Source organism: Erpetoichthys calabaricus, chromosome 3 (genome assembly GCF_900747795.2).
Source record: "Erpetoichthys calabaricus chromosome 3, fErpCal1.3, whole genome shotgun sequence".
In the NCBI taxonomy this organism is placed as follows: domain Eukaryota; kingdom Metazoa; phylum Chordata; class Cladistia; order Polypteriformes; family Polypteridae; genus Erpetoichthys; species Erpetoichthys calabaricus.
Window position 1 is genome coordinate 122524752 of NC_041396.2, and position 25212 is coordinate 122549963.

General features: G+C 41.3%; 1 protein-coding gene across 2 annotated transcripts in view; it reads right to left on the bottom strand.

Moving 5' to 3' along the window:
• abcb10 (ATP-binding cassette, sub-family B (MDR/TAP), member 10) overlaps positions 1–25212 on the bottom strand; it is a 222451-nt gene that overhangs the window by 72949 nt on the left and 124290 nt on the right. For both annotated transcript variants that reach the window (XM_051924255.1, XM_051924254.1), the window contains exons 9-10: positions 18090–18169; positions 11935–12115 (exon numbers count right to left, since the gene is read on the bottom strand). In XM_051924255.1, the coding sequence (XP_051780215.1) occupies positions 11935–12115; positions 18090–18169 (261 nt within the window). The remainder of the gene's footprint in view (positions 1–11934; positions 12116–18089; positions 18170–25212) is intronic.

The window sequence follows — 25212 nt, forward strand, 5'->3', positions numbered from 1 at the left end:
AAAAATTAAGTGTGTACGCAAGCTAAAAAGACAAACTTGCCACAATTTTGTGAAAGTGCTGACTTATAGTCTGTACTCAGGAAAACTGCTAATCTTTTTTAAAGTTCAAACGTCTGTGATTTTTGTTTAATCAACAGTAATAGGTTCTTTCACTTCTTCTTAAGTTGTTTTGAACAAATGTGTTGTAATATTACTAAATTCCCCCAAAGAATTGTGTAACCTTATCCCATAACAAGCTGTCTCTGTACTCTGTTATAAAAAGCGCACCCCCCGCAAGATGGGGCTATTAATGGTAAACTGTCAGTGACACAAAGCTGACAGGGGCTGCAATAGTTTCCTCTGCTCACCAAAGAATAAAGAAATTATTTTTTTTTATTCTACATCTGCTGTCTGCCTGCTGTTTACCTCGAACCTTCGACCACAGTAACACCATTTCCATTGCAGACCATGGTTACTGGCTTCCACCAGTGATCAATCGTAATCAGCCGTTCCTGGAGCACAATGTCCATATATATATATATATATATATATATATATATATATATATATATATATACATACACATACACAGTGGAACCTCGGTTCACGAACGCCTCGGTACACGTACAACTCGGTTTATGACCAAAAAGTTCACCAAACTTTTGCCTCGGTTCACGACCACACACTCAGTATACGAACAAGCCGGTTTCCCTTTCGGTTTGTGCGCGCCGATGATTTCCGCACATGGTGCATTGTTCTCGGTCAGACGTGCGTGCTTGCACGTGCCTGCATGCGTGCTTTCGCTGTGAACTCTTTGTGCTCTATTTCCCTTCTGGTTCGTACGCGGCGATTACTGTATTTAAGCACGTGTTCAGCCTCTCCCTGTTCATTGTTCTCAGTCAGATGTGCGTGCTTTACCTGTGAACTCTTTGTGCTCTACAGTATTTCGTGTGCTTTTGCAGTTAACCATGGCTCCTAAGCAAGTGAAGAGTGGTGAGAAGAAAGTTCTGCAGAAAATTGAAATCAAAGTAAAGAAAGAAATTATTGAAAAGTATGAGCGTGGTGTTTGTGTTACTGATCTTGCCGCCGAGTACAAGAAGTCAAAATCTACGATTTCGACTATTCTAAAGCAGAAAGAATCTATTAAAGCTGCTGATGTTGCAAAAGGAGTTACAATGTTAACCAAGCAGAGGCCTCAAGTGCTGGAAGAGGTGGAAAAACTGTTGCTAGTATGGCTGAACGAGAAGCAACTTGCAGGGGATAGCGTAAGCGAGGCGATGTTATGCGAGAAAGCCAGGAAGATTCATGGTGATTTGCTGCAAAACTATCCTTCTACGAGTGGCGAAAGTGAGGAATTTAAAGCCAGTAGAGGATGGTTTGAAAAGTTTCGCAAGAGAAGTGGCATTCATAGTGTGTTAAGGCATGGAGAGGCTGCTAGTTCAGACGCTGAAGCTGCGAAAGAATTTGTGAAAAATTTCACAAAATTAGTGGAGGACGAAGGCTACATCCCGCAACAAATCTTCAACTGCGACGAGACCAGATTGTTCTCGAAGAGGATGCCGAAGAGGACCTACAGTGGGGCAAAAAAGTATTTAGTCAGCCACCAATTGTGCAAGTTCTCCCACTTAAAAAGATGAGAGAGGCCTGTACAATGTAAACAAAGCCATACTGCCTGTGATGTGGAGGGCAAACACGAAGGGGTGGGTCACAAGGACTTTCTTTTTGGAATGGCTGCACGAGGCTTTCGCTCCCGATATCTTGAAGAGAATAACCTGCCTAAAAAATGCATTCTTCTGATGGACAATGCACCGGCACACCCTCCAAATTTGGTTGACGATATGGTTGAGGAATACGACTTTATTAAGGTTGTGTTCCTCCCCCCAACACAACTCTTCTTCTGCAGCCCATGGACCAGCAGGTTATTTCAAATTTTAAGAAACTGTACACCAAAGGACTATTCACCAGGTGTTTCAATGTGACCGAGGAGATGTCTTTGACCCTGAAAGAGTTCTGGAAGAACCATTTTAATATTGTTCATTGCATCGGCCTCACTGATAAAGCCTGGGAAGACGTCACACACTGCACCTTGATCTCGGCCTGAATGCGTTCCTGAACAGGTTTTAGAAAGCTTTGAGCCTCCTGTTGTGGATGAGATTGTGTCCATGGGCAAGAGCATGGGTCTTGAATTGGACAATGAGGACATTGAGGAGCTGGTCCTGGATCACAAGGAGGAGCTGACGATGGAGGAACTCGCTGAAATCCAGCAGGAGCAGCTTAGGTTGCTCACCGAGGAGCAGTCCTCTGGGGAAGAAGAGGAAAGGGCGGTTATAAAAAGTGATGAGATAAAAGCCATCATGGAAAAATGGAACGAGTGCCAGGATTTTTTCAAAAAGAACCACCCTGACAAAGCAGTTACGAACAGAGTGATAAACATGATGAACGACAATGTCGTCTCACATTTCTGAAAAATTTTAATGCGTAGGAAAAGGCAAGTCACATTAGACCGCTACTTCACTAAGTCTGATCCACCACCTAAACAACTAAAAACGCCAGAAACCCAAGAAATCACAAGAGAGAAAACACCTGAAGGAAAACATCCCTCCATCGCGGAGCCAGACTCTCCCTCAAAACTGTAACCTTCTCTCCCCCCAGTCCTTCCTCACTTCATGCCAGAACTCGACTCATGCAAGGTTAGTTTCTTGGTGGTTTATGGTTAGTTTTTGTATTTCAGATTTTTCAAATGTTCCTTTTTTTCCCCTGTGCTTAAAACTCATTTAAAAAAAATTGTTTATACAGCGATCGGGCACAAACTCCTGCAATATTATTTTCTTGGTTGCTTGTGGTTGGTTTTTAAATAAAGTTTGGATTTGTTCAAATGTTCCTTTTTTCCCCCTGTGTAGTGTTTATACAGCGATCGGGTCATAAAGGCTGTAGCGCGAACTCTTACAATGTTATTTTCTTGGTTGCTTGTGGTTGGCTTTTAAATAAAGTATGGATTTGTTCAAATGTTCTTTTTTTTCCCCCCTGTGCTTAGTGTTTATACAGCGATCGGGTCATAAAGGCTATAGCGCGAACTCTTACAATGTTATTTTCTTGGTTGCTTGTAGTTGGTTTTTAAATAAAGTTCGGATTTGTTCAAATGTTCCTTTTTTTCTCCCTGTGCTTAGTGTTTATACAGCGATTGGGTCATAAAGGCTATAGCGCGAACTCTTACAATGTTATTTTCTTGGTTTCTTGTGGTTGGGTTTTAAATAAAGTTCAGATTTGTCCAAATGTTCCTTTTTCCCCCCTGTGCTTAAAACTCATAAAAAAAAAAAAGTGTTTATACAACAATCGGGTTGTAAGGCTATAGCGCGAACTGCTGCAATGTTAGAGAGAAAGAGAGAGCAGGCTCGTGTGCTGATGAGAGAGAGAGAGAGAGAGAGAGAGAGAGAGTGAGAGAGAGAGAGAGAGTGTGCAGCTGAGAGCGAGCCTGCACGTGCAGCTGAGCAGGGAGCCTGGGTGTTTGTGTCAGTGTTATTCAATGTTTTTACATTAGTTTACTATTGCACTGTGCATTCTATGGTGTAATTAACTATATTTGTGCTTAAAAAATATTTCAAAAAATATATTTACATACAGTTCGTACGGTCCGGAACGGATTAATTGTATTTACATACAATCCTATGGGGGAAATTGCTTCGGTTCACGACCAAAGGTTTGGAACGAATTATGGTCATGAACCGAGGTTCCACTGTATGTATATATATATATGAATGGAAGACAAGGTCTGTGATACGGTTTGCATATTTGCAGTTGGAGATCCACAAAGGGAGAAAAAACGAATCACGTATCATAAAATAGTTTTATTCCTGAGCTTTCAACCCCTGTCAGGGGTCTTCATCAGAGGATAATGCTTAGACTTACAAGAATCAAAGGCAATATATAGCAACACATTCAGTGGGGGGTGGGTGGAGGTGGCTAAGTCAGTATGATCAAAGGGGGGGGGGGGGGTATCGTTAAATTAAAGTGCATATGCCCTTCTTAAGTTGGCATATGCTGGGTTTATGTCCAAGTGTCTGTTGATGGCATTTTCATCTGATAGCCAAGACTCGGCCAACTCTCTGGCGCTTTTTGTACTGGCCTTAAATTTTACTTTCACGTTGTCCCAGTTGAATGTGTGTCCTGTCGATTTAGTATGTGCATATATCAAAGATAGTGCGTCCTTTCTTCTGACGGCGTTGCAATGTTCCTGTACACGTGTTGAGATTTTTTTTGACGTTTGTCCTATGTATACAGCTGAGCAAGAATTGCATGGAATACTATAAACTGCGTTTCGTGTTTCGGCTGTCGATTTCTTGTTTTTAGCATTAAACAGGACCATGCGCAGATTGTTGGTGGGTTTTATGTGCTATTTTGATGCCCCACTTGGTCAGGGTGCGTGCCGTGCCTTCTGACACATTATGGTGGTACGGGAGTGAATGCCAGGTGGGGTGGGGGGTTCTGATTTACGTCGCTTGTATGCTGATTCCTTTGGCGCCTGCTGTGTAGACTCCGATTAATGAATGATTTTGAGTATCCGTTCAAGGTGAAAAGTTGAAACAGATAGCGTCTCTCATTAATTTTTGTTTCCTTGGTATTACAATGCGTGTGGACTCGTTTTAAATAGGGTTTTCACGCAGCTCCGTTTATGAGATACCGGGTGATTGCTGGCGAAGTGTAGAATCTTGTCTGCATGGCATTGTTTGCGGTAAACACTTGTGGTCAGGGTGGCGTCACTATTTCTTTTGATGTAAATGTCCAGGAAATTGATGTGTCGATTATTTTCTTTTTCCATTGTGAACTGGATTGCAGGGAATATTGTGTTAATATGATTGAAGAATTCATTCAGCTGGTTCTTTCTTAATATGACGAATGTGTCGTCTACATAGCGTATCCAAATTTTGGGTGTAATCTGGGATAAAGCTATGTTTTCAAATCGTTGCATTACCAGTTCAGCTAGGAGTCCAGATAACGGTGATCCCATCGGCAATGCCTTCTTTCTGTGTGTAATACTTGCCGTTGAAATGAAAGTGCGTTTTTTGGCAAAGTGATATTAGGTGCATTAAGTCTTTGATGGACAGTTTGGTTCTTGTCTCTATGGTGGGGTCACTATCCAGTTGAAAGCTCAGGAATAAAACCATTTTATGATACGTCATTCGTTTTTTCTCCCTTTGTGGATCTCCAACTGCAAATATGCAAACCGTATCACAGACCTTCTCTTCCATTCGTACAACCTTCGGGCATGAAGCCCTCCAATGCATTAGACGATGGGAAACTTCGGCAATCCGTGAAGCGCACAGCTATGAAAAACTCTTCTTCCTCCACAGTTGCATCAGGCACGATGTAACTCCGAGATGCCTACGATTCAAGCCACCAACGAACACCCCGAAAATGTCAACCATCATGCAACAGTTTACTAAACGAGTTTTGTATGAACTTATCACGGAAACACACCGCCAACGAAACTTTTACCGATCTGTAATTATGGAGCAACACGCTAAACTAATCACAACATGTGGACAAACGGTTACGGAGGAATGGACTAAAAGGATCCAGGACACCGCTTCCAAAAACCGTATTTCTAAACGAAATACACTCAACAAAAAATGGGGTAAACTCAATATATGAACAACCCCCAACCCAGAGTACACAACCTATCCAAAAGACGGCTCTCCACCACAGAACACAATATTCTCTCCAGAGGATTAAAATTCAATTATAAGGACGCATCTAACATGAACTTCCTCGGTTCGTTAGAACATATCTTAACAACTGAAAAAATACCAACAGAACAGGCACAAGAACTAAGATGCAACGTCGCCAGCCAGTTACACACACGACAACCAACCACACGTATTCTGGCAAGTGAACAGAAAGCTTTAAGATCTTTACGGAATGACAACAGCATTATTATTACACCAGCTGACAAAGGAGGCGCAACTGTTATCCTAGACAGAGAACAGTACGCCACAGCTATGGAAGAAATGCTTTCGGACACTAATACTTATCAACAGCTAAATAACGACCCAACAAAAACCACACAGAATAAAATAAACTAAACTCTGTACAGAACTTTCACAAAATGAAATCCAATGATGCTAACTGCCCGGAATTTTATGGACTCCCAAAAATACACAAAACACCACTAAAATACAGACCAGTGGTTAGCCTAATAGGCGGACCATCATACAACTTGTCAAAAAGACTTTTCGAACTACTTAAACATTTAACGGACGACTCAGATTATTCTGTCAACAGCGCGGAGTCGGCATTACAGCGCTTGAATGACGTATCCATCGCCGAGGACGAGATCATGGTCTCGTTTGATGTTATATCGCTATACACCATGATCCTGTGGACGAAAAAGGCACACTGGAAAGCAGACAGATAATATTTTCTCAATTCACTTTATTTATTCATTCGGAGTCGCAGTAAGCAGAGATTCAAAAGAGTATAACCTATAGCCGCAAAGCTCAATTGAACCCTGATCAAAAGCCAGGAGGGGTTTTTTATACTTCAGCATCTCATGATTAATAAGACAGAAAGAACATCCTTATCAAAACAGTAAAGTTAAACAATATGTCTGTTGAGCTAAGCATTATCTGTGTTTTGGAAGCTAAGCACAGGAGAGACGCCTTTGCATAAACTACATGTACTTTTCTGCAGCCTTGTGACCTTGTCCCTGAAACATTCACTCTGAGAAAGGGAAAAACAAGAAACAGCTTACATTTTATTCATCTGGACACTATTTCTCCTGAACCCTGGAATAACATATTTTTGTTAGTTCATAAGCCAAAGCGTCTCTCACTGGCAAGTTACAAAATAGTTATTATAAAGATTCTAATTTACTAAACACACAAAATACATGGTGCTGAGGAGAACATTCTTCTTCTACAATCCCGATCCAACTGGCCACAGAAACATTATTAATGAAACTGGATACTGACCCCACCATAGAGACAAGAACCAAACTGTCCATCAAAGACTTAATGCACCTAATATCACTTTGCCAAAAAACGCACTTTCATTTCAACGGCAAGTATTACACACAGAAAGAAGGCATGCCGATGGGATCACCGTTATCTGGACTCCTAGCTGAACTGGCAATGCAACGATTTGAAAACATAGCTTTATCCCAGATTACACCCAAAATTTGGATACGCTATGTAGACGACACATTCGTCATATTAAGAAAGAACCAGCTGAATGAATTCTTCAATCATATTAACACAATATTCCCTGCAATCCAGTTCACAATGGAAAAAGAAAATAATCGACACATCAATTTCCTGGACATTTACATCAAAAGAAATAGTGACGCCACCCTGACCACAAGTGTTTACCGCAAACAATGCCATGCAGACAAGATTCTACACTTCGCCAGCAATAACCCGGTATCTCATAAACGGAGCTGCGTGAAAACCCTATTTAAACGCGTCCACACGCATTGTAATACCAAGGAAACAAAAATTAATGAGAGACGCTATCTGTTTCAACTTTTCACCTCGAACGGATACTCAAAATCATTCATTAATCGGAGTCTACACAGCAGGCGCCAAAGGAATCAGCATACAAGCGACGTAAATCAGAACCCCCACCCCACCTGGCATTCACTCCCGTACCACCATAATGTGTCAGAAGGCACGGCACGCACCCTGACCAAGTGGGGCATCAAAATAGCACATAAACCCACCAACAATCTGCGCACGGTCCTGTTTAATGCTAAAAACAAGAAATCGACAGCCGAAACACGAAACGCAGTTTATAGTATTCCATGCAATTCTTGCTCAGCTGTATACATAGGACAAACGTCAAAAAAAAATCTCAACACGTGTACAGGAACATCGCAACGCCGTCAGAAGAAAGGACGCACTATCTTTGATATATGCACATACTAAATCGACAGGACACACATTCAACTGGGACAACGTGAAAGTAAAAATTTAAGGCCAGTACAAAAAGCGCCAGAGAGTTGGCCGAGTCTTGGCTATCAGATGAAAATGCCATCAACAGACACTTGGACATAAACCCAGCATATGCCAACTTAAGAAGGACATATGCACTTTAATTTAACGATACACCCCCCCCCCCCCTTTGATCATACTGACTTAGCAACCTCCACCCACCCCCCACTGAATGTGTTGCTATATATTGCCTTTGATTCTTGTAAGTCTAAGCATTATCCTCTGATGAAGACCCCTGACAGGGGTTGAAAGCTCAGGAATAAAACTATTTTATGATACGTGATTCGTTTTTTCTCCCTTTGTGGATCTCCAACTGCAAATATATATATATATATATATATATATATATATATATATATATACACACACACACTATGAGGCTTTTCCCCCTGCTCGCTTCACTCGCCCACCGCTCCAGCCATTTCACGTATCTGCTGCTTGCGTTGTCGCTGAGGAGATGTGGTCTGATCAGCTGCTGTTTTTCTGCTGCTGCTGCTGCCTGGCTGCGTGTTTTGCTTGTCGCGCTGCATGTCGATCATTTAAAAGCCTGTACAGCAGCTGTCCTTTTGTCTCATGTGACATTAAAGTGTCTCTAGTGGGACGTCAAATTGTCTTCCGAGAAAATCATGTAATGTCTCCTTCCAAGATTTTTTTATAATAAATATATATATATACATACGGTATATATATATATATATATATATACATACGGTATATATATATATATATATATATATATATATATATATATATACACACACACACACACAGTTAGGTCCATAAATATTTGGACAGAGACAACTTTTTTCTAATTTTTGTTCTGTACATTACCACAATGAATTTTAAATGAAACAACTCAGATGCAGTTGAAGTGCAGACTTTCAGCTTTAATTCAGTGGGGTGAACAAAGCGATTGCATAAAAATGTGAGGGAACTAAAGCATTTTTTTAACACAATCCCTTCATTTCAGAAGTAATTGGACAATTGACTCAAAGGCTATTTCATGGGCAGGTGTGGGCAAGTCCGTTATTATGTCATTATCAATTAAGCAGATAAAAGGCCTGGAGTTGATTTGAGGTGTGGTGCTTGCATGTGGAAGATTTTGCTGTGAACAGACAACATGCGGTCAAAGGAGCTCTCCATGCAGATGAAAGATGCCATCCTTAAGCTGCGAAAACAGAAAAAACTCACCCGAGAAACTGCTACAATAATCTACAGTTTTGTACATCCTGAGAAAGAAAGCAAGCACTGGTGAACTCAGCAACTCAAAAAGACCTGGACGTCCACGGAAGACAACAGTGGTGGATGATCGCAGAATCATTTCCATGGTGAAGAGAAACCCCTTCACAACAGCCAACCAAGTGAACAACACTCTCCAGGGGGTAGGCGTATCGATATCCAAGTGTACCATAAAGAGAAGACTGCATGAAAGTAAATACAGAGGGTGCACTGCAAGGTGCAAGCCACTCATAAGCCTCAAGAATAGAAAGGCTAGATTGGACTTTGCTAAAGAAAATCTAAAAAAGCCAGCACAGTTCTGGAAAAACATTCTTTGGACAGATGAAACCAAGATCAACCTCTACCAGAATGATGGCAAGAAAAAAGTATGGAGAAGGCGTGGAACAGCTCATTATCCAAAGCATACCACATCATCTGTAAAACATGGTGGATGCAGTGTGACTGGCTTGGGCGTGCATGGCTGCCAGTGGCACTGGGGCACTAGTGTTTATTGATGATGTGACACAGGACAGAAGCAGCCAAATTAATTCTGAGATGTTCAGAGACATACTGTCTGCTCAAATCCAGATAAATGCAGTCAAATTGATTGGGCAGCGTTTCATGATACAGATGGACAATGACCCAAAACATACAGCCAAAGCAACCCAGGAGTTTATTAAAGCAAAGAAATGGAAAATTCTTGAATGGCCAAGTCAGTCACCTGATCTTAACCCAATTGAGCATGCTTTTCACTTGTTGAAGACTAAACTTCAGACAGAAAGGCCCACAAACAAACAGCAACTGAAAGCCACTGCAGTAAAGGCCTGGCAGAGCATTAAAAAGGAGGAAACCCAGCATCTGGTGATGTCCATGAGTTCAAGACTTCAGGCTGTCATTGCCAGCAAATGGTTTTCAACCAAGTATTACAAATGAACATTTTATTTCCAGTTATTTAATTTGTCCAATTACTTTTGAGCCCCTGAAATGAAGGGATTGTGTTAAAAAAATGTTTTAGTTGCCTCACGTTTTTATGCAATCGTTTCATTCACCCCACTGAATTAAAGCTGAAAGTCTGCACTTCAACTGCATCTGAGTTGTTCCATTTAAAATTCATTGTGGTAATGCACAGAACCAAAATTACAAAAAAGTTGTCTCTGTCCAAATATTTATGGACCTAAATATATACCTATATATATACATACACACAGTATATATACACATACACATATTATATATATTGTGACAGATTGAGGTCGCTGTCGTCCTCTTGAACCCTCGGACAATACTCCAGACACCAGGTAAAAGTCCAAATATTTTTATTCGAACTATAACGTGCACAAAGCACCTTCCTCTCCACAATACTCATAAATTACTCAAGACACTAATCAATACACTAATCAATCCTCCACACTCCCAGACACTTCGCCACCCTTCCTCCCAGCTCAGCTCAGTGTACTGGTTTCCCAGAGTCCTTTATATAGTCCATGACCCGGAAGCATTTCTCTCTTCTGTCCATGTGATCACGAACACTTCCGGGTCGGATAAAAAGCTCCTTTCTTCAACCCGGAAGCATGTCGTTTCTTCTTGTCATATGATCATGACGCAGTTCCGGGTTATAGGGCACATAAGAGTCCGATAGCCCCCTTACAGCGACTCCTGGTGGTTCCCAGGGTATCCAGCAGGGCTGTGCATAAAAACTACAAAGTCCATGAGGCCCTGCTGGAATTCGGGGCACGTTCATGCTGTCGGGAGAGCTCCTCCTGGCGGCCTGGGGGTGAGGACCGGAATATTTAGCCGGCTACCCACCACAATATATATAATACATATATGTGTAGACAGCCATGAGGATAAAAAGACTTTTAGCACTTTACTGTAGTTTGCAACTATACGACCTGCCTATGAAACATTACTCTTTTAACTGCCATATACTGTATAGTATATTTTATCATTCAATTATATTGCTTGCATTTGTTTTTTATTATCCATTCAATTCAATTCAATTCATTTTTGTATAGTGCTCTTGTAGAGTTTGTGGAGTGCTGTGACAAGTTCTCAGGTAAAATATACAAGTATAGATTTTACAAATTACTAAATAAATGCTTTATTATTATTATTATTATAATTATACTCTCTCTGAGCAGACACTGTTTTTTTTACTTTAACAAAACAGTATTACCTTAAAGTTACAAAAGTTGTTAACACTTACTGGCACTTAGTGCCTGGGGTCCAACAGTTGTGGTGCCTAAGAGCTTCACAATTCCTCCAGACAGCAACAGTATCAGTGCAAGATAACAACCTGGGCAATGAAAGCACTTGGCTAACTATTGCATTCAGTTTTGTTGACTTTTATTGCTGGTCTCTCAGTAGGGGGTAGAGTATGGATTTGTTTTAAATCTTTAAAGTTATTATATATGTTCTGGTTGGTGTTTGTTGTTGTTGTGACCAGTTTCTTGTTACTGTGGCTTTGAAGCAATACTGTAAGCAGAACAATCTTTCTACAGTGTGATTTCCAGCACTGAACCTGGTACATTTATGGAGTTAACTCTCCCTGTTGAAGACATCATGTTATCACCCAACCCTACTAACACTAAATAAATAGAGCATAGCTCTATATGCATTTCTAGGTGCATTTACCCATACCTGATCATTGTATTGACTGGATTTAAATGCTATGTGCTCTTGCTCTCTGTATTGGGAAAGGAGGTCCTCTCAGGGACCTGAATTCTCCACAGTAAAAATAAATCAAAAATACCTGACAATAGAATCCCCTTTTCTCCAACAACAGTGTCAAATCCATTTGGAAAGTTCTGCACAAAGCTGTAGGCATTGGCAATTTTGGCAACTCTATATATATCTTCAGTGGTTACTTGGGATGGATCATTGGCTCCATAAGCAATATTCTCAGCAATAGAGCAAGAAAACAGAACTGGTTCCTATACAAATACAAAAAAACAATAATTAAATAATACAAAGTTAAAAGTACCTTTTAATACTTACTTTATATACAAAACATATATACAGAAAGTGCCATCATACTAACACTCAAAATATACTATAAATAATGCACAGTGCAAGTGGTCTTTTATTTATGCATTAAAATAGTATAATACCAAAGTTATTAAAAGATTGTAAACATTAACACTAGAATTACCAGAGCCTATGAAAAAACTCGTAGATTTGGCCCACCTTAAATCGCTTCTTAAATCCGTTCACACCTCTCCGCCAGCGTCTTTTGCCCTCTAAATGTGCTGATAAAGACAAGCTGCCAGCAGCCGGCTATTCCATCCCCCCACCGTCTTAGAACGTGCATGAACTTTTCCCAGCTCATGCCTTGATTGATTATCTGGGAATGAAGTGGAGTTTTAGAGTGGAAATAATAGATTGTTATTTGGAACACACGCATTTCATGTGTGTTCCATTTCTACAGTAATCTGTGTAAACACATTGTTTAAACAGAAACTTTTTCATATTTTAGTAATAAATGTTACAAAATGTAGCCATAAACTATAGAATGTGCAAAGCCTGAGTTCCAAAGATCAAATAAACACTCTCACAAAAGCTTCAATGATGACACAACAGTTTCCCTGGCGTAGCGCGCTAAGATTTGCTTCTCAGAGCAAAGCAGCTTTGCTGTGCCTCACAGACCTGAGTTCGATTCCCCGCTGGGGATGAAGAGTTGCTTTTTTTTTTTCTTTTTAACCTCAAACGGACATAAAATTTATTAATTGGTATGCACTGTCAGTTAATGAGATCGTTATATTTTCATGTGGGATGCTCCTTTTAAAATATTTTTTTAACAATTGAGACTGCAATTAACATGAACAACTGTTGTGATGGATGGCTGGCTAAAGTTTCCGGCCCTCACCCCCAGGCCGCCAGGAGGAGCTCTCCCGACAGCATGGAAGTACCCCAAATTCCAGCAGGGCCTCATGGACTTTGTAGTTTCTATGCACAACCCTGCTGGATACCTTGGGGACCACCGGGAGTCGCTGTAGGGAGGCTGCTGGACTCTTATGTGCCCTATAACCTGGAAGTACGTTATTTCTCCTGTTCATGTGACCAGGAGAAATGACGTACTTCCAGGTTGAAGAAAAGGACTTTTACCCTGACCCGGAAGTAATAAGGAATTGTGGACTGTTGGGCAGGAACACCTCCGGGTCAGGGGGTATAAAAGGACTCTGGGAAAGCCCAGACACTGAGCTGAGCTGGGAGGTAGGGTGGCGAAGTGTCTGGGAGAGGAGTGTTTATTATACTTTATTAGTGATTATTCTTATTTGTATGTGTAGTGTGGAGTGGAGGGTGCGTGGTGCACACTATTATTATTTAATAAATAATAATTATACTTTTACCTCGCGGCTGGAGTTGTACCTGAGAGTTCAAGGGAGCTCTAGTGCCCCCAACTGCTACACTGGCGTAGTCGGCAGGATTCTCTGGCCGTCGGTTGGCAGAGGACCTGACTTTAAAACAAAAACTGTGATAGCAGAACACCCTAAGAAGGTAGCGGCCCCGAACACGGAGGTAGAAACAAACCCCACTACACGCGATACTACGGTGATGAGTCTCGTCTCGTATTGGTTCGAGATGGGGAAACAGTCCGGAAAAAAGAAGGGCAATACAACTGGGTACAGAACCTTACAGAAGCCGAGAAAGTGTGGACTTACCCGACTGGGGGTGCAGAAGGCCGAACGCTGATTAAAGCCGAGCAAGCCCGAGCGGGGCAACAACCGGAACGCTGTCGGATTGTGACTCCGGAAGACTATTACAAGGAACTGAGACTGGATCGTCCACATTCCGAGGTATGTGCCGGGACAACGCCCGTTGCACCGGGAGCTGTGTGTTCTTATTTTGCAGAGGCCGAGCGACGCGAAACGGACTATAAGACGGACACATCTCGCCTACTCAGGCAAGATGGCCACGACAGAGAGATGGCGATCCAATCTAGGGGTCTGAAAGCGAGAAGTCTATTCGCTGAAGACGACCACATGGACTATCCTGGTGCAGGCTGGGTATATCGTCACCAAAACAATGAGTCACCTGACCAGGAAGATACCTGCTCATTGGCAGACACGTGCTTCATGCTTTCGCCCGAAGGATGTCGAGAGGAAGGTCAACGGCAGTCCGTTAGTGAGGTCGTGTGTTCCCCCGATGGAACCAGACTCCCGAAGGGGAAGGGGGGAGGCAAGCGAAGCAGCGCCGGAGTTAAAACAAGGTAAAGAAGGGCAGGACATGACTGAAGGGTCTGCCGTTAAATTAGAAGAGGCAGATCTCAGTCGGCCACCCGTCCCTCTAAAGACTCCAATTCCCGAGAGCGTTTGCGCGACCCAACCGAGCATGTGCCGACAACGGACGTGCTCATTGGCTCCCGGCCAGCAGGTAAGGAGAAGGTGGAAGCAGACTTACCTCCGGTCGAAGTAATTAACTTTGTGGACATGCGGGATCTCGAGAAGTTGCTCGAGCCCGTGTATAGTTTCTTTCAGGGATTTAAGGAGCTGAAGGAATGAGTGGAAGAGATGGGAGCAACGGCCGAGGCGCCACTGAAAGGTCTAACGGAATACCTACGGCGACTGGGTCGAGAAGCTCCAGTAATGATCGATGCGGGAATACAGGCGAGTCCGACCCGTATCGTACAGTATAAAGGGACACAGTGTGATCCGGCCCCACGGTTAATAAGTAGCGGGTGCCAAAGCACTGTGTGCCTGACAGTAGAGTGTGGTACGATAACTGAGTGGTCGGGGGAAGGACCGATTGAACCGGGACAGTGGCACGAGACGGCTTCCCGGAGCGATGCGGACCTCAAGACCCCGACCCACATTATAAGGGAGTTGTCGCTGGTAACTGGAGGGGCGGGGAAAGCGCCGATCGAACCAGTACAGCTGAAAAGTGCTGTTACCCCGGAGCGATGCGGTGCTGATGACGCCGCCTCCTAGGAAGCGTAGGTCAACGGTCTGTGCAAACAGCAAAGGGGCTCTCTTTTCCCAATAGAGAAACCCAAGTTGTGCACAAGCCCCAGAGTAAGCAGGAGATCCCCAAAATAAAACGTGGGTCTCCTGACAAGGTGGAAAAAAGGGCTGAGTATAACGAGACGGCCAGTAAACCTCCCTTGGCGGAGAAAAAGGTGGAGCTGACGGAGTTCCCGCAGTGTTTCCAGTCTCGCGGAGGAAGACTACCAGGAGGGCGACGTCTTTGCTACAACTGTCGTCGGCCGGGCCACGTGTGGCGAAGTTGTCCTCACACCATTCCCCCAAGGTTCTCTAGGGGGCCTAGACAACACGGCCAAGGCCTGACTGACGTGTCCTCCTGGAGGAGGACGTCCCTCGCGGGGCTGGATGCTCCGCCCCAGTTGGCTTCGCTAAGGGGAGGAAACTGTGATGGATGGCTGGCTAAAGTTTCCGGCCCTCACCCCCAGGCCGCCAGGAGGAGCTCTCCTGACAGCATGGAAGTACCCCCGAACACCTGCAGGGCATCATGGACTTTGTAGTTTCTATGCACAACCCGCTGGATACCTTGGGGACCACCGGGAGTCGCTGTAGGGAGGCTGCTGGACTCTTATGTGCCCTATAACCTGGAAGTATGTCATTTCTCCTGTTCATGTGACCAGGAGAAATGACGTACTTCCAGGTTGAAGAAAAGGACTTTTACCCTGACCCGGAAGTAATAAGGAATTGTGGACTGTTGGGCAGGAACACCTCCGGGTCAGGGGGTATAAAAGGACTCTGGGAAGCCCAGACACTGATCTGAGCTGGGAGGTAGGGTCGCGAAGTGTCTGGGAGAGGAGGAGTGTTTATTGTACTTTATTAGTGATTATTCTTATTTGTATGTGTAGTGTGGAGTGGAGGGTGCTTGGTGCACACTATTATTATTTAATAAATAATAATTATACCTTTACCTCGTGGCTGGCATTGTACCTGAGGGTTCAAGGGAGCTCTAGCGCCCCCAACTGCTACACTGTCCTTATAACTGTTATTTTTAAGATCCATAACACACAGACAGACAGAGCACTGCGTAATAGAGAGACAGACAGGCAGAGATATATAAATAAACAGGGAAGGCACATGTACTGAAAGAAAAAAAAGATCAACATGTGCGTTGTTCCTGCTGCACTGAATAAGCTCACACGCTCTAACATCACCCCTCCCCCCGATCTGACTCTCTAAGTAACAGCACAAGTACAGACGCAAACCAAGTGCATGTATGTACTGTATAATATTAACAAAAAGAGCAGTTTACTACTGAAAACGGCAAATATAGGAGTGAGTGGGGATCGAACCGGAGACTCTTGATTACAGTTGGTTTGCGTCTGTACTTTTTTTTTCCCCTATCTTGCCAGTCTCCACGTTGCTGTATGGTGGTGTTTCTTTTGTACTGTAGGACATGCAAAGGAAAGAATAGTACAGAGAGGTCAGTTCAGCACTACGGAACGGAACACACATGAAATGCATTTGTTCCAGATAACGATCTATTATTTCCACTCTAAAACTCCAGCACTTCACTCCCAGATAATCAAGGCATGAGCTGGGTGAACTTTGTGCACGTTCTGCGGCAGTGGGGGGATGGAATAGCAGGCTGCTTGCTGCTTGTCTTTATTGGCACATTTACAGGACAAAAGATGCTGACGGAGAGGTGCGATGGGATTTAAGGTGGGCCGGATATACAGGTTTTTTTGTAGGCTCTGGTAGTGTTAAAACTGGTGGAATGACTGCTGAGAAATAGGAACAGATTAGGATTTATTATGCTGTACCTAATAATAATTTATTGGCAAATACCTGATATTTCAGCATGATCACAACCCCAAACTTTCTGCAAATGTAATTAAGACTGATTTTAAGTGGAGTCTGCAGATTAAACACTAACAAGAGCTCAGACTATATAACTGAAGATGTGGAAAATTGACAGGGGAAAGAACAATAAACTGCCAAGGATGAAAAAATTCACAATAAAGCAGACTTGAAAGGAGACACAACTTTACAGCACCCAACAATATTCAAATATTAATAACAAAATTTCAAATTACTTTTGTCGCATAATGCAAATGTTGGTTATCCAGTTTTATACTCACAACATCTGAAACACATGTACTTTGGCTAAAATATTGTTAAACAAACCACTTCCATAAAATCGTCTGATGCAAAACAGGGAAACAATATCAGATGGGACCGAGTTTCTGAATTGAAGACTGGCCTCTCAGTTCATTTTTTTGGTCATTAAGCCACAAATGTAATACTTCTGAGTTTGCCATCTGCAAACTGCACCTGTGATTTGACCTTCTGCTTGTTGAAAACTCATGTATATGCACAATTAACAAGGCATACTTTCCACCTGATAAAGATTTCACCCTATTTTATTAAACTTTTAATACTTAATTATACACTTCTTTCAGAATGTTGGTACAGCATGACATGAATGAATTATTACTGGGCAGGAGACTACTGATCAATGAATAAGGAGGAGGCAGGTCTACAAAAACTACACTCTGTTTGAATTCTCTTCTCTATTGTGCATGATAGGACTTCTAGTAACCATTTATTTAACAATAGTATAGCCAAAGTACATATGTTTGGGACGTTGTGAGCACATGACTGAATACCTGACATTTGGAGTATGCAACATGAGTACTTTCAGACTTTTTCATGGCCATTTTAATATTATTTAAGGTCATTCAAGGTGGGCTTTCATTTACATACACTGTATCAAGAATACTGATGTCTTTCTTCTTCAAGAAAACACGTTATTAAAAAAGTTTTTCTTGGACATCACTACTAACAACACAGAGTATGCAACAGACAAAAAAATTTACCATTTGAGTGAAGTATTCCTTTAATAGCAAACGTCTGACTGTTGTTGGTACCAAATGAATACAAGGGAAAATTTAATTTAACCAAGTATTCTCAATTATATTAAATATCTTACCTGACTCACAGTTCCAATATTGTTTCTCAGCCAGTGTGGATTTAATGTACGTACATCATAGCCATCAACTGTAATAACACCTTATACATATAAAAAGAACAAACAAAAGTTATTTTCTTTTTTTTTCTCAAAGGAAAGAGTGTACATTTACTTGAACCAAACTTTCCTACAGATAAATATGATCCAGGACCATGAGTGAAATAACAATACTTAATACCATGAAGTACAACAATTGTAACTGATATTTTTTGTAGAAGTCCAACCCCTAATAAATAATATAAGGGATTTTTAACCCATACTGTTCAAAGTACCAGTCTATCAAGACACTGAATAACAGAGACATTTAAATGAATAACAGACCATTAATTAAAAATTAAGTACACACACTATACATTACTATAGATTTGAAAAGCCAACTGTAAAACACTTTCACATTACTAATGATTTTGAGCTGCAAACTATGTGGCAAGCTAATTGTAAGTTCAGACCTGTCAGAAACTTTTTACATTTTCAGCTCTATAATAGGAAGTAAAAATATATTAAGGGAATATTTTTTTGAGATTACAATTATTTTTCTTGCCTTGTTAGTGCTTCTGTAGTTTGTGCACAGAATACTGCACAAAGAAATGGCCAGTATATAAGAAAACCTGACGCCCTTTATTCTTGAAGCAAGTTATAGTGTAGATCTTTAATTTGAAAAGTACAGTATATTGTGTATAGTTTAAAGTAAACTATTTTATAATTCAATGTGTCCAAATTATATCATGCAGCTAAAAGTGCATTATAGATATTTTAAAAATCCATAATGCAAGTTAAACATAATTAAATACTGTATTTATATGACTAAAAAGATGAACAGACATTAGCAGTAATTTCTATGTTTCCCTATAACATTATTATCTGGGAATAAGAAAGCAGTATATTTTTCAGTGGTGCAGTGAACTCCTACACCAAAAGCCAAATACAGCTTTAATTACTTTGGAGGGCAATTTAAAGAAGTTCTGATATTTTCATCAAGGTGTCATTGCGAAAACTTTCAAAGTAGTTTGCAATGCATGATTATAAAATGCTCCTGGTCTGGTTTAATGCCAATACCCTATTGATGTTGAGATACAACAAGGAGAGGGACAAAGGATGAGATATATACAGCACATAGTATCCCAAGGGAAGTACCACCTGCCTATGTCAAAGTAAACGTTGGGGATCCCGACTGAACTAACAGTAGAGGAAACATGATTTATGGTAATGCTAGACTTGATGCTTTGTGGGAAGTTAATTTGATAACAAGGGAGATAAAGGAAAGGCACTGAGTAAGAAGTGTGAAGGAGAAACAATATGGACTTTGACTTGGAACATTGGGAGTATGACAGGAAAATCAGAAAAAGTGGCAACCAGAAGGAGAGTAAATGTGTGCTGCATACAAAATAAAAATTGAAAGTTGATCATTAAATACAGTCTTACTTTATTCATATCACACATGAAAAATTACATTCAACAGTTAGTATTTCAATCATACTGGAGTAAGTCATCTATCCTGCAGGTGTCAGTGATTTAACATTAGGAAACAATCGTAAGCATAACTTAATGTACACTTAGGTGGGAATGGCTTTCAGCCATATTTTTACTTAAAATTAATTATAGTTTTCTATCTGTTTCATTGCTTAATTTTCACACATTAAAAATAGCTTGCCTTAATGCTAGAAATATCAAAAATAAGGTAAGTGAGTTGGAGTTGTATGTAGCACAGCATAATTATGATATTATAGCAATAACGGAAACCTGGCTAAATAACAAAGATGGGGATGAGTGTAACATAGAGGGATACACATTTTTTAGGAAGGATAGACAGAACAGAAAAGGAGGTGGGGTTGCTATTTATGCCAAACAGGATTTAAATGCAAGTCCTCTTCAGTTGGATGATGAATCCCATCTTAGTGAGGACATGTGGCTTCGCCTGGAAAATATTAGGGAAAGAGGTCTTATTTTAGGAGTGTGTTACAGACCACCCAATTCAGACAGTAATTTCAACACACATCATTTTAGTAACATCAAAAAGGCAACTTTACAGGGAGATATTATAGTCATGGGGGACTTCAATTATCCAAATATTAACTGGGATAACCTTGCAGATGGAGGAGCACAAGAGCAGGAGTTTTTAGAAGTAATCAGTGACTTTTTTTTTAACACAGCATGTTAAAGCACGAACAAGGAGTGAAGCCTGTCTGGATTTAGTATTTTGTAATAATCAGGATAGAATTGAGGGTGTAGTGGTGATTGAAACACTAGGGTCAAGTGACCATAATGTAATACAATTCTAAGTATTTTGTAAGAGTACAGATGAAAAGACTAAAATTGTTAAGTTGAACTTTGATATGGCTAATTTTGAACAGATGCGACAATGTCTAAGTAGGATACACTGGGATAAGCTTTTAAGTGTAGATACAGTCGAGGAGCAGTGGTACAGGTTTTAAAATGTTAATGCAGGACAGATACATAGCTAAATTTGGAATTAATAGGAAACTAAAAAAAACCCATGGTGAATTAATAAAGATTTAAAAAAGAAGATAAAACTGCTTTATAAGGCATTTAAGACTAATGACTGCAAAGTGAATCGTAGAGCGTATGAGAACATGAGGGCAACCATCAAGAAGGATATCATGGAGGCTAAAAGACAGTTGGAGAGGAATATAGCAGATAAGGCAAAAGATGACCCTAAGAGATTCTTTCAGTATTTTAGTAGTAAAACAACAGTCAAGGAGCAGGTCAAGTGCATCAGAAATAGCAAAGGGGAATTAAAAGATACAGACAGTGAAATAGCGGATGCCTTAAACTTACATTTTTCTGAGTTGTTTACAAGTGAGCAAGTGGATAACCTCCCAGAGGTAAACAGGACTACTAAGGAGGTACAGTACTGAGGGATTTGGAAATTGTAGAGGGAGAAGTGCTGCTCAGATTAAATAAGATGAAATCAAACAAATCACCAGGACCAGATAATATTTACCCTCAAGTTCTTAAGGAGGCAAAACAGTACATATATAACCCCTTGACACACATTTTTAGGAAGTCACTGCGCACTGGAGAGATTCCAAAGGACTGGAAAATGGCAAATATTATCCCATTATATAAAAAGGGTGACAGGGCAGATCCAGGCAACTATAGGCCAGTAAGCTTAACATGCATCACAGGCAAATTAAATTGAAGGAATTATTAGGAATAAAATTGAGCAACACCTGGCAAGGACAGGAGTTATTCTGAATAGTCAGCATGGGTTCAGAAGAGGGAGGTTGTGTTTTACTAACATGCTGGAATTCTATGAGGAGGCAACAAAAGGATACGATCAAAGTGGAGCATATGATATTATTTATCTGGACTTTCAGAAAGCATTTGATAAGGTGCCACATGAGAGGTTGGGCATCAAATAAAAGAAGTGGGAGTTCAGGGTGATGTTTTTAGATGGGTGCAGAATTGGCTCAGACACAGGAAGCAGAGGGTGATGGTGCGAGGACCTCATCAGAACTGGCTGATGTTAAGAGTGGTGTTCCACAGAGGTCAGTGCCAGGGCCACTGCTATTTTTTAATATATATATAAATGATTTAGTTAGGAATATAAGTAACAAGCTGGTTAAGTGGGCAGATGATACCAAAATAGGTGGATTAGCAGATAATTTGGAATCCGTTAAATCATTACAGAAAGACTGGGATAGCATACAGGCTTGGGCAGATTTATGGATGATGAATTTAATGTCAGTAAATGTAAAGTATTACACATAGGAAGTAAAAATGTTAGGTTTGAATACACAATGGGCGGTCAGAAAATTGAGAGTACACCTTATGAGAAGGATTTAGGAGTCATAGTGGACTCTAAGCTATCGACTTCCCAAGCGTGTTCAGAAGCCATTAAGAAGGCTAACACAATGTTAGGTTATATAGCATGATGTGTGGAGTACAAGTCCAAGGAGGTTATGCTCAACCTTTATAATGCACTGGTGAGGCCTCACCTTGAGTACTGTGTGTAAGTTTTGGTCTCCAGGCTACAAAAAGGACATAGCAGCACTAGAAAAGGTCTGGAGAAGAGCGACTAGGCTGATTCCAGGGCTACAGGGGTTGAATTATGAGGAAAGATTAAAAGAGCTGAGCCTATACAGTTTAAGCAAAAGAAGATTAAGAGGTGACATGATTGAAGTGTTTAAAATTATGAAGGGAATTAGTACAGTGGATCGAGACTGTTATTTTAAAATGAGTTCATCAAGAACATGGGGACACAGTTGGAAACTTGTTAAGGCTAAATTTCGCACAAACATTAGGAAGTTTTTCTTTACACAAACAAACGATAGGACACTTGGAATATGCTACCAAGTACTGTGGTAGACAGTAAGACGCTAGGGACTATCAAAACTCGAGTTGATGTTTTTTTGAAAGAAATAAGTGGATAGGACTGGCGAGTTTTGTTGGGCTGAATGGCCTGTTCTCTTCTAGAGTAGAGTAGAGTAGAGTAGAGTAGAGAGACAGAGAAAGAGAGAGAGAGAGAGAGAGAGAGAGAGAGAGATAGAGAGATAGATAGAGAGATAGATAGAGAGATAGATAGATAGATAGATAGATAGATAGATAGATAGATAGATAGATAGAGAGAGAGAGAGAGAGAGAGAGAGAGAGAGAGAGAGAGAGAGAGAGAGAGAGAGAGGGAGAGAGAGAGAGAGAGAGATAGATAGATAGATAGATAGATAGATAGATAGATAGATAGATAGATAGATAGATAGATAGATAGATAGATAGATAGATAGATAGATAGATTAGATAGATAGATAGATAGATAGATAGATAGATAGATAGATACTTTATTAATCCAAGGGGAAATTCACATACTACAGCAGCAGCATACTGATACAAAAAACAATATTAAAGAGTAATAAAAATGCAGGTAAAAACAGACAATAACTTTGAATAATGTTAACGTTTACCCCCCCGGGTGGAACTGAAGAGTCGCTTAGTTTGGGGAAGGAACGATCTCCTCAGTCTGTCAGTGGAGCAGGACAGTGACAGCAGTCTGCCGCTGAAGCTGCTCCTCTGTCTGGAGATGACACTGTTTAGTGGATGCAGTGGATTCTCCATAATTGATAGGAGCCTGCTGAGCGCCCGTTGCTCTGCCATGGATGTCAAACTGTCCAGCTCCATGCCTACAATAGAGCCTGCCTTCCTCACCAGTTTATCCAGGCGTGAGGTGTCCTTCTTCTTAATGCTGCCTCCCCAGCACACCACCGTGTAGAAGAGGGTGCTCGCCACAACCGTCTGGTAGAACATCTGCAGCATCTTATTGCAGATGTTGAAACACGTCAGCCTTCTAAGGAAGTATAGCCGGCTCTGTCCTCTCTTGCACAGAGAATCAGTATTGGCAGTCCAGTCCAATTTATCATCCAGCTGCACTCCCAGGTATTTATAGGTCTGTACCCTCTGCACACAGTCTCCTCTGATAATCACGGGGTCCAGGCGGGGTCTCGGTATCCTAAAATCCACCACCAGTTCCTTGGTTTTGCTGGTGTTCAGGTCTAAGTGGTTTGAGTCCCACCATTTAACAAAGTACTTGATGAGGTTTCTATAATCCTCCTCCCGCCCACTCCTGATGCAGCCCACGATAGCAGTGTCGTCAGCGAACTTTTGCACGTGGCAGGACTCTAGTGTTATATTGGAAGTCTGATGTATATAGGCTGAACAGGACCGGAGAAAGTACAGTCCCCTGCGGCGCTCCTGTGTTGCTGACCACAATGTCAGACCTTCAGTTCTCGAGACGCACATACTGAGGTCTGTTTGTAAGATAGTCCCGATCCATGCCACTAGGTATGAATCTACTCCCCATCTCTGTCAGCTTGTCCCTAAGGAGCAGAGGTTGGATTGTGTTGAGGCGCTAGAGAAGTCTAGAAACATAATTCTTACAGCACCACTGCCTCTGTCCAAGTGGGACAGTGATCGGTGTAGCATATAGATGATGGCATCCTCTGCTCCCACCTTCTCCTGGTATGCGAACTGCAGAGGGTCGAGGGCGTGGCGTACCTGTGGCCTCAGGTGGTGAAGCAGCAGGCGCTCCATCGTCTTCATCAGATGTGACGTCAGAGCGACAGGCCGGAAGTCGTTCAGCTCACTAGGACGTGATACCTTTGGGACTGGGGTGATACAAGATGTTTTCCAAAGCCTCGGGACTCTCCCCTGTTCCAGGCTCAGGTTGAAGATGCGCTGTAGAGGACTCCCCAGCTCCAACGCACAGACCTTCAGCAGTTGAAATGTTCACAATAAAGTAAGCTACCGGATGAATGAGTTATATAAGTACGTGAAATTCCGTGACTAGCCACAAGATACTGTCAACTTTAAACTTAAAGGGATTCAATTTTAGGTCTGTAGGATTTGCTCAGAATTTAGAGGTTATCTAGCAACTACTTTAATATGGAAAAATTTGAAAGTGTTTTACAATTAAGCACACAAAGTTTGTTCATTCATGTATTTCAAGGAAAACTGACTACTACAATATCGCAGTGTATTGACATTGACATTGTTCCATTTCCAGGGTGTAGTTATAGTAACTCAAAATTTGCTGCAGGAATTTTAATTAAAACCTTTTATTGAACTTAACATTGCACCATTGTCCATTTAACTTTAAGCCAGGTATCAAAATTTTCCTTCTCATATAAAAAACATGAAAGATACTCCCCTTCTTTGTTTGAAAAAACTAAGCTTATACTCTTAAATGTACCCTATCATGGCAAAATATAGACGTACTTTCAACTTTAAGAATCAATGAAACTACTATAGGAGGGTTTAAGAAGCCAGAAGGATTAAAAATAACTATAGAAGTTCTTTAACTCTAGAATCCCTGAAGCCTATGACAAAACTCATAATCCTGGGCCATCTTAAATTCCTTCGCACCTCTCCATTAGCGTCTTTTGTTTTGCAAATGTGTCGATCAGCACAAACAGCAAGCAGCCTGCTATCCCATCCCCCCAGACGGAGCTGAAGTCAGTCGCAAACATCTCCCAGCTCAAGTCTCTTTATTTGCATGTGAGGTGCCTGGAGTTGTATACGGTAAATAATATATCGTTATTTGGAACACATTTCGTGTGTGTTCCGTGTCTACAAC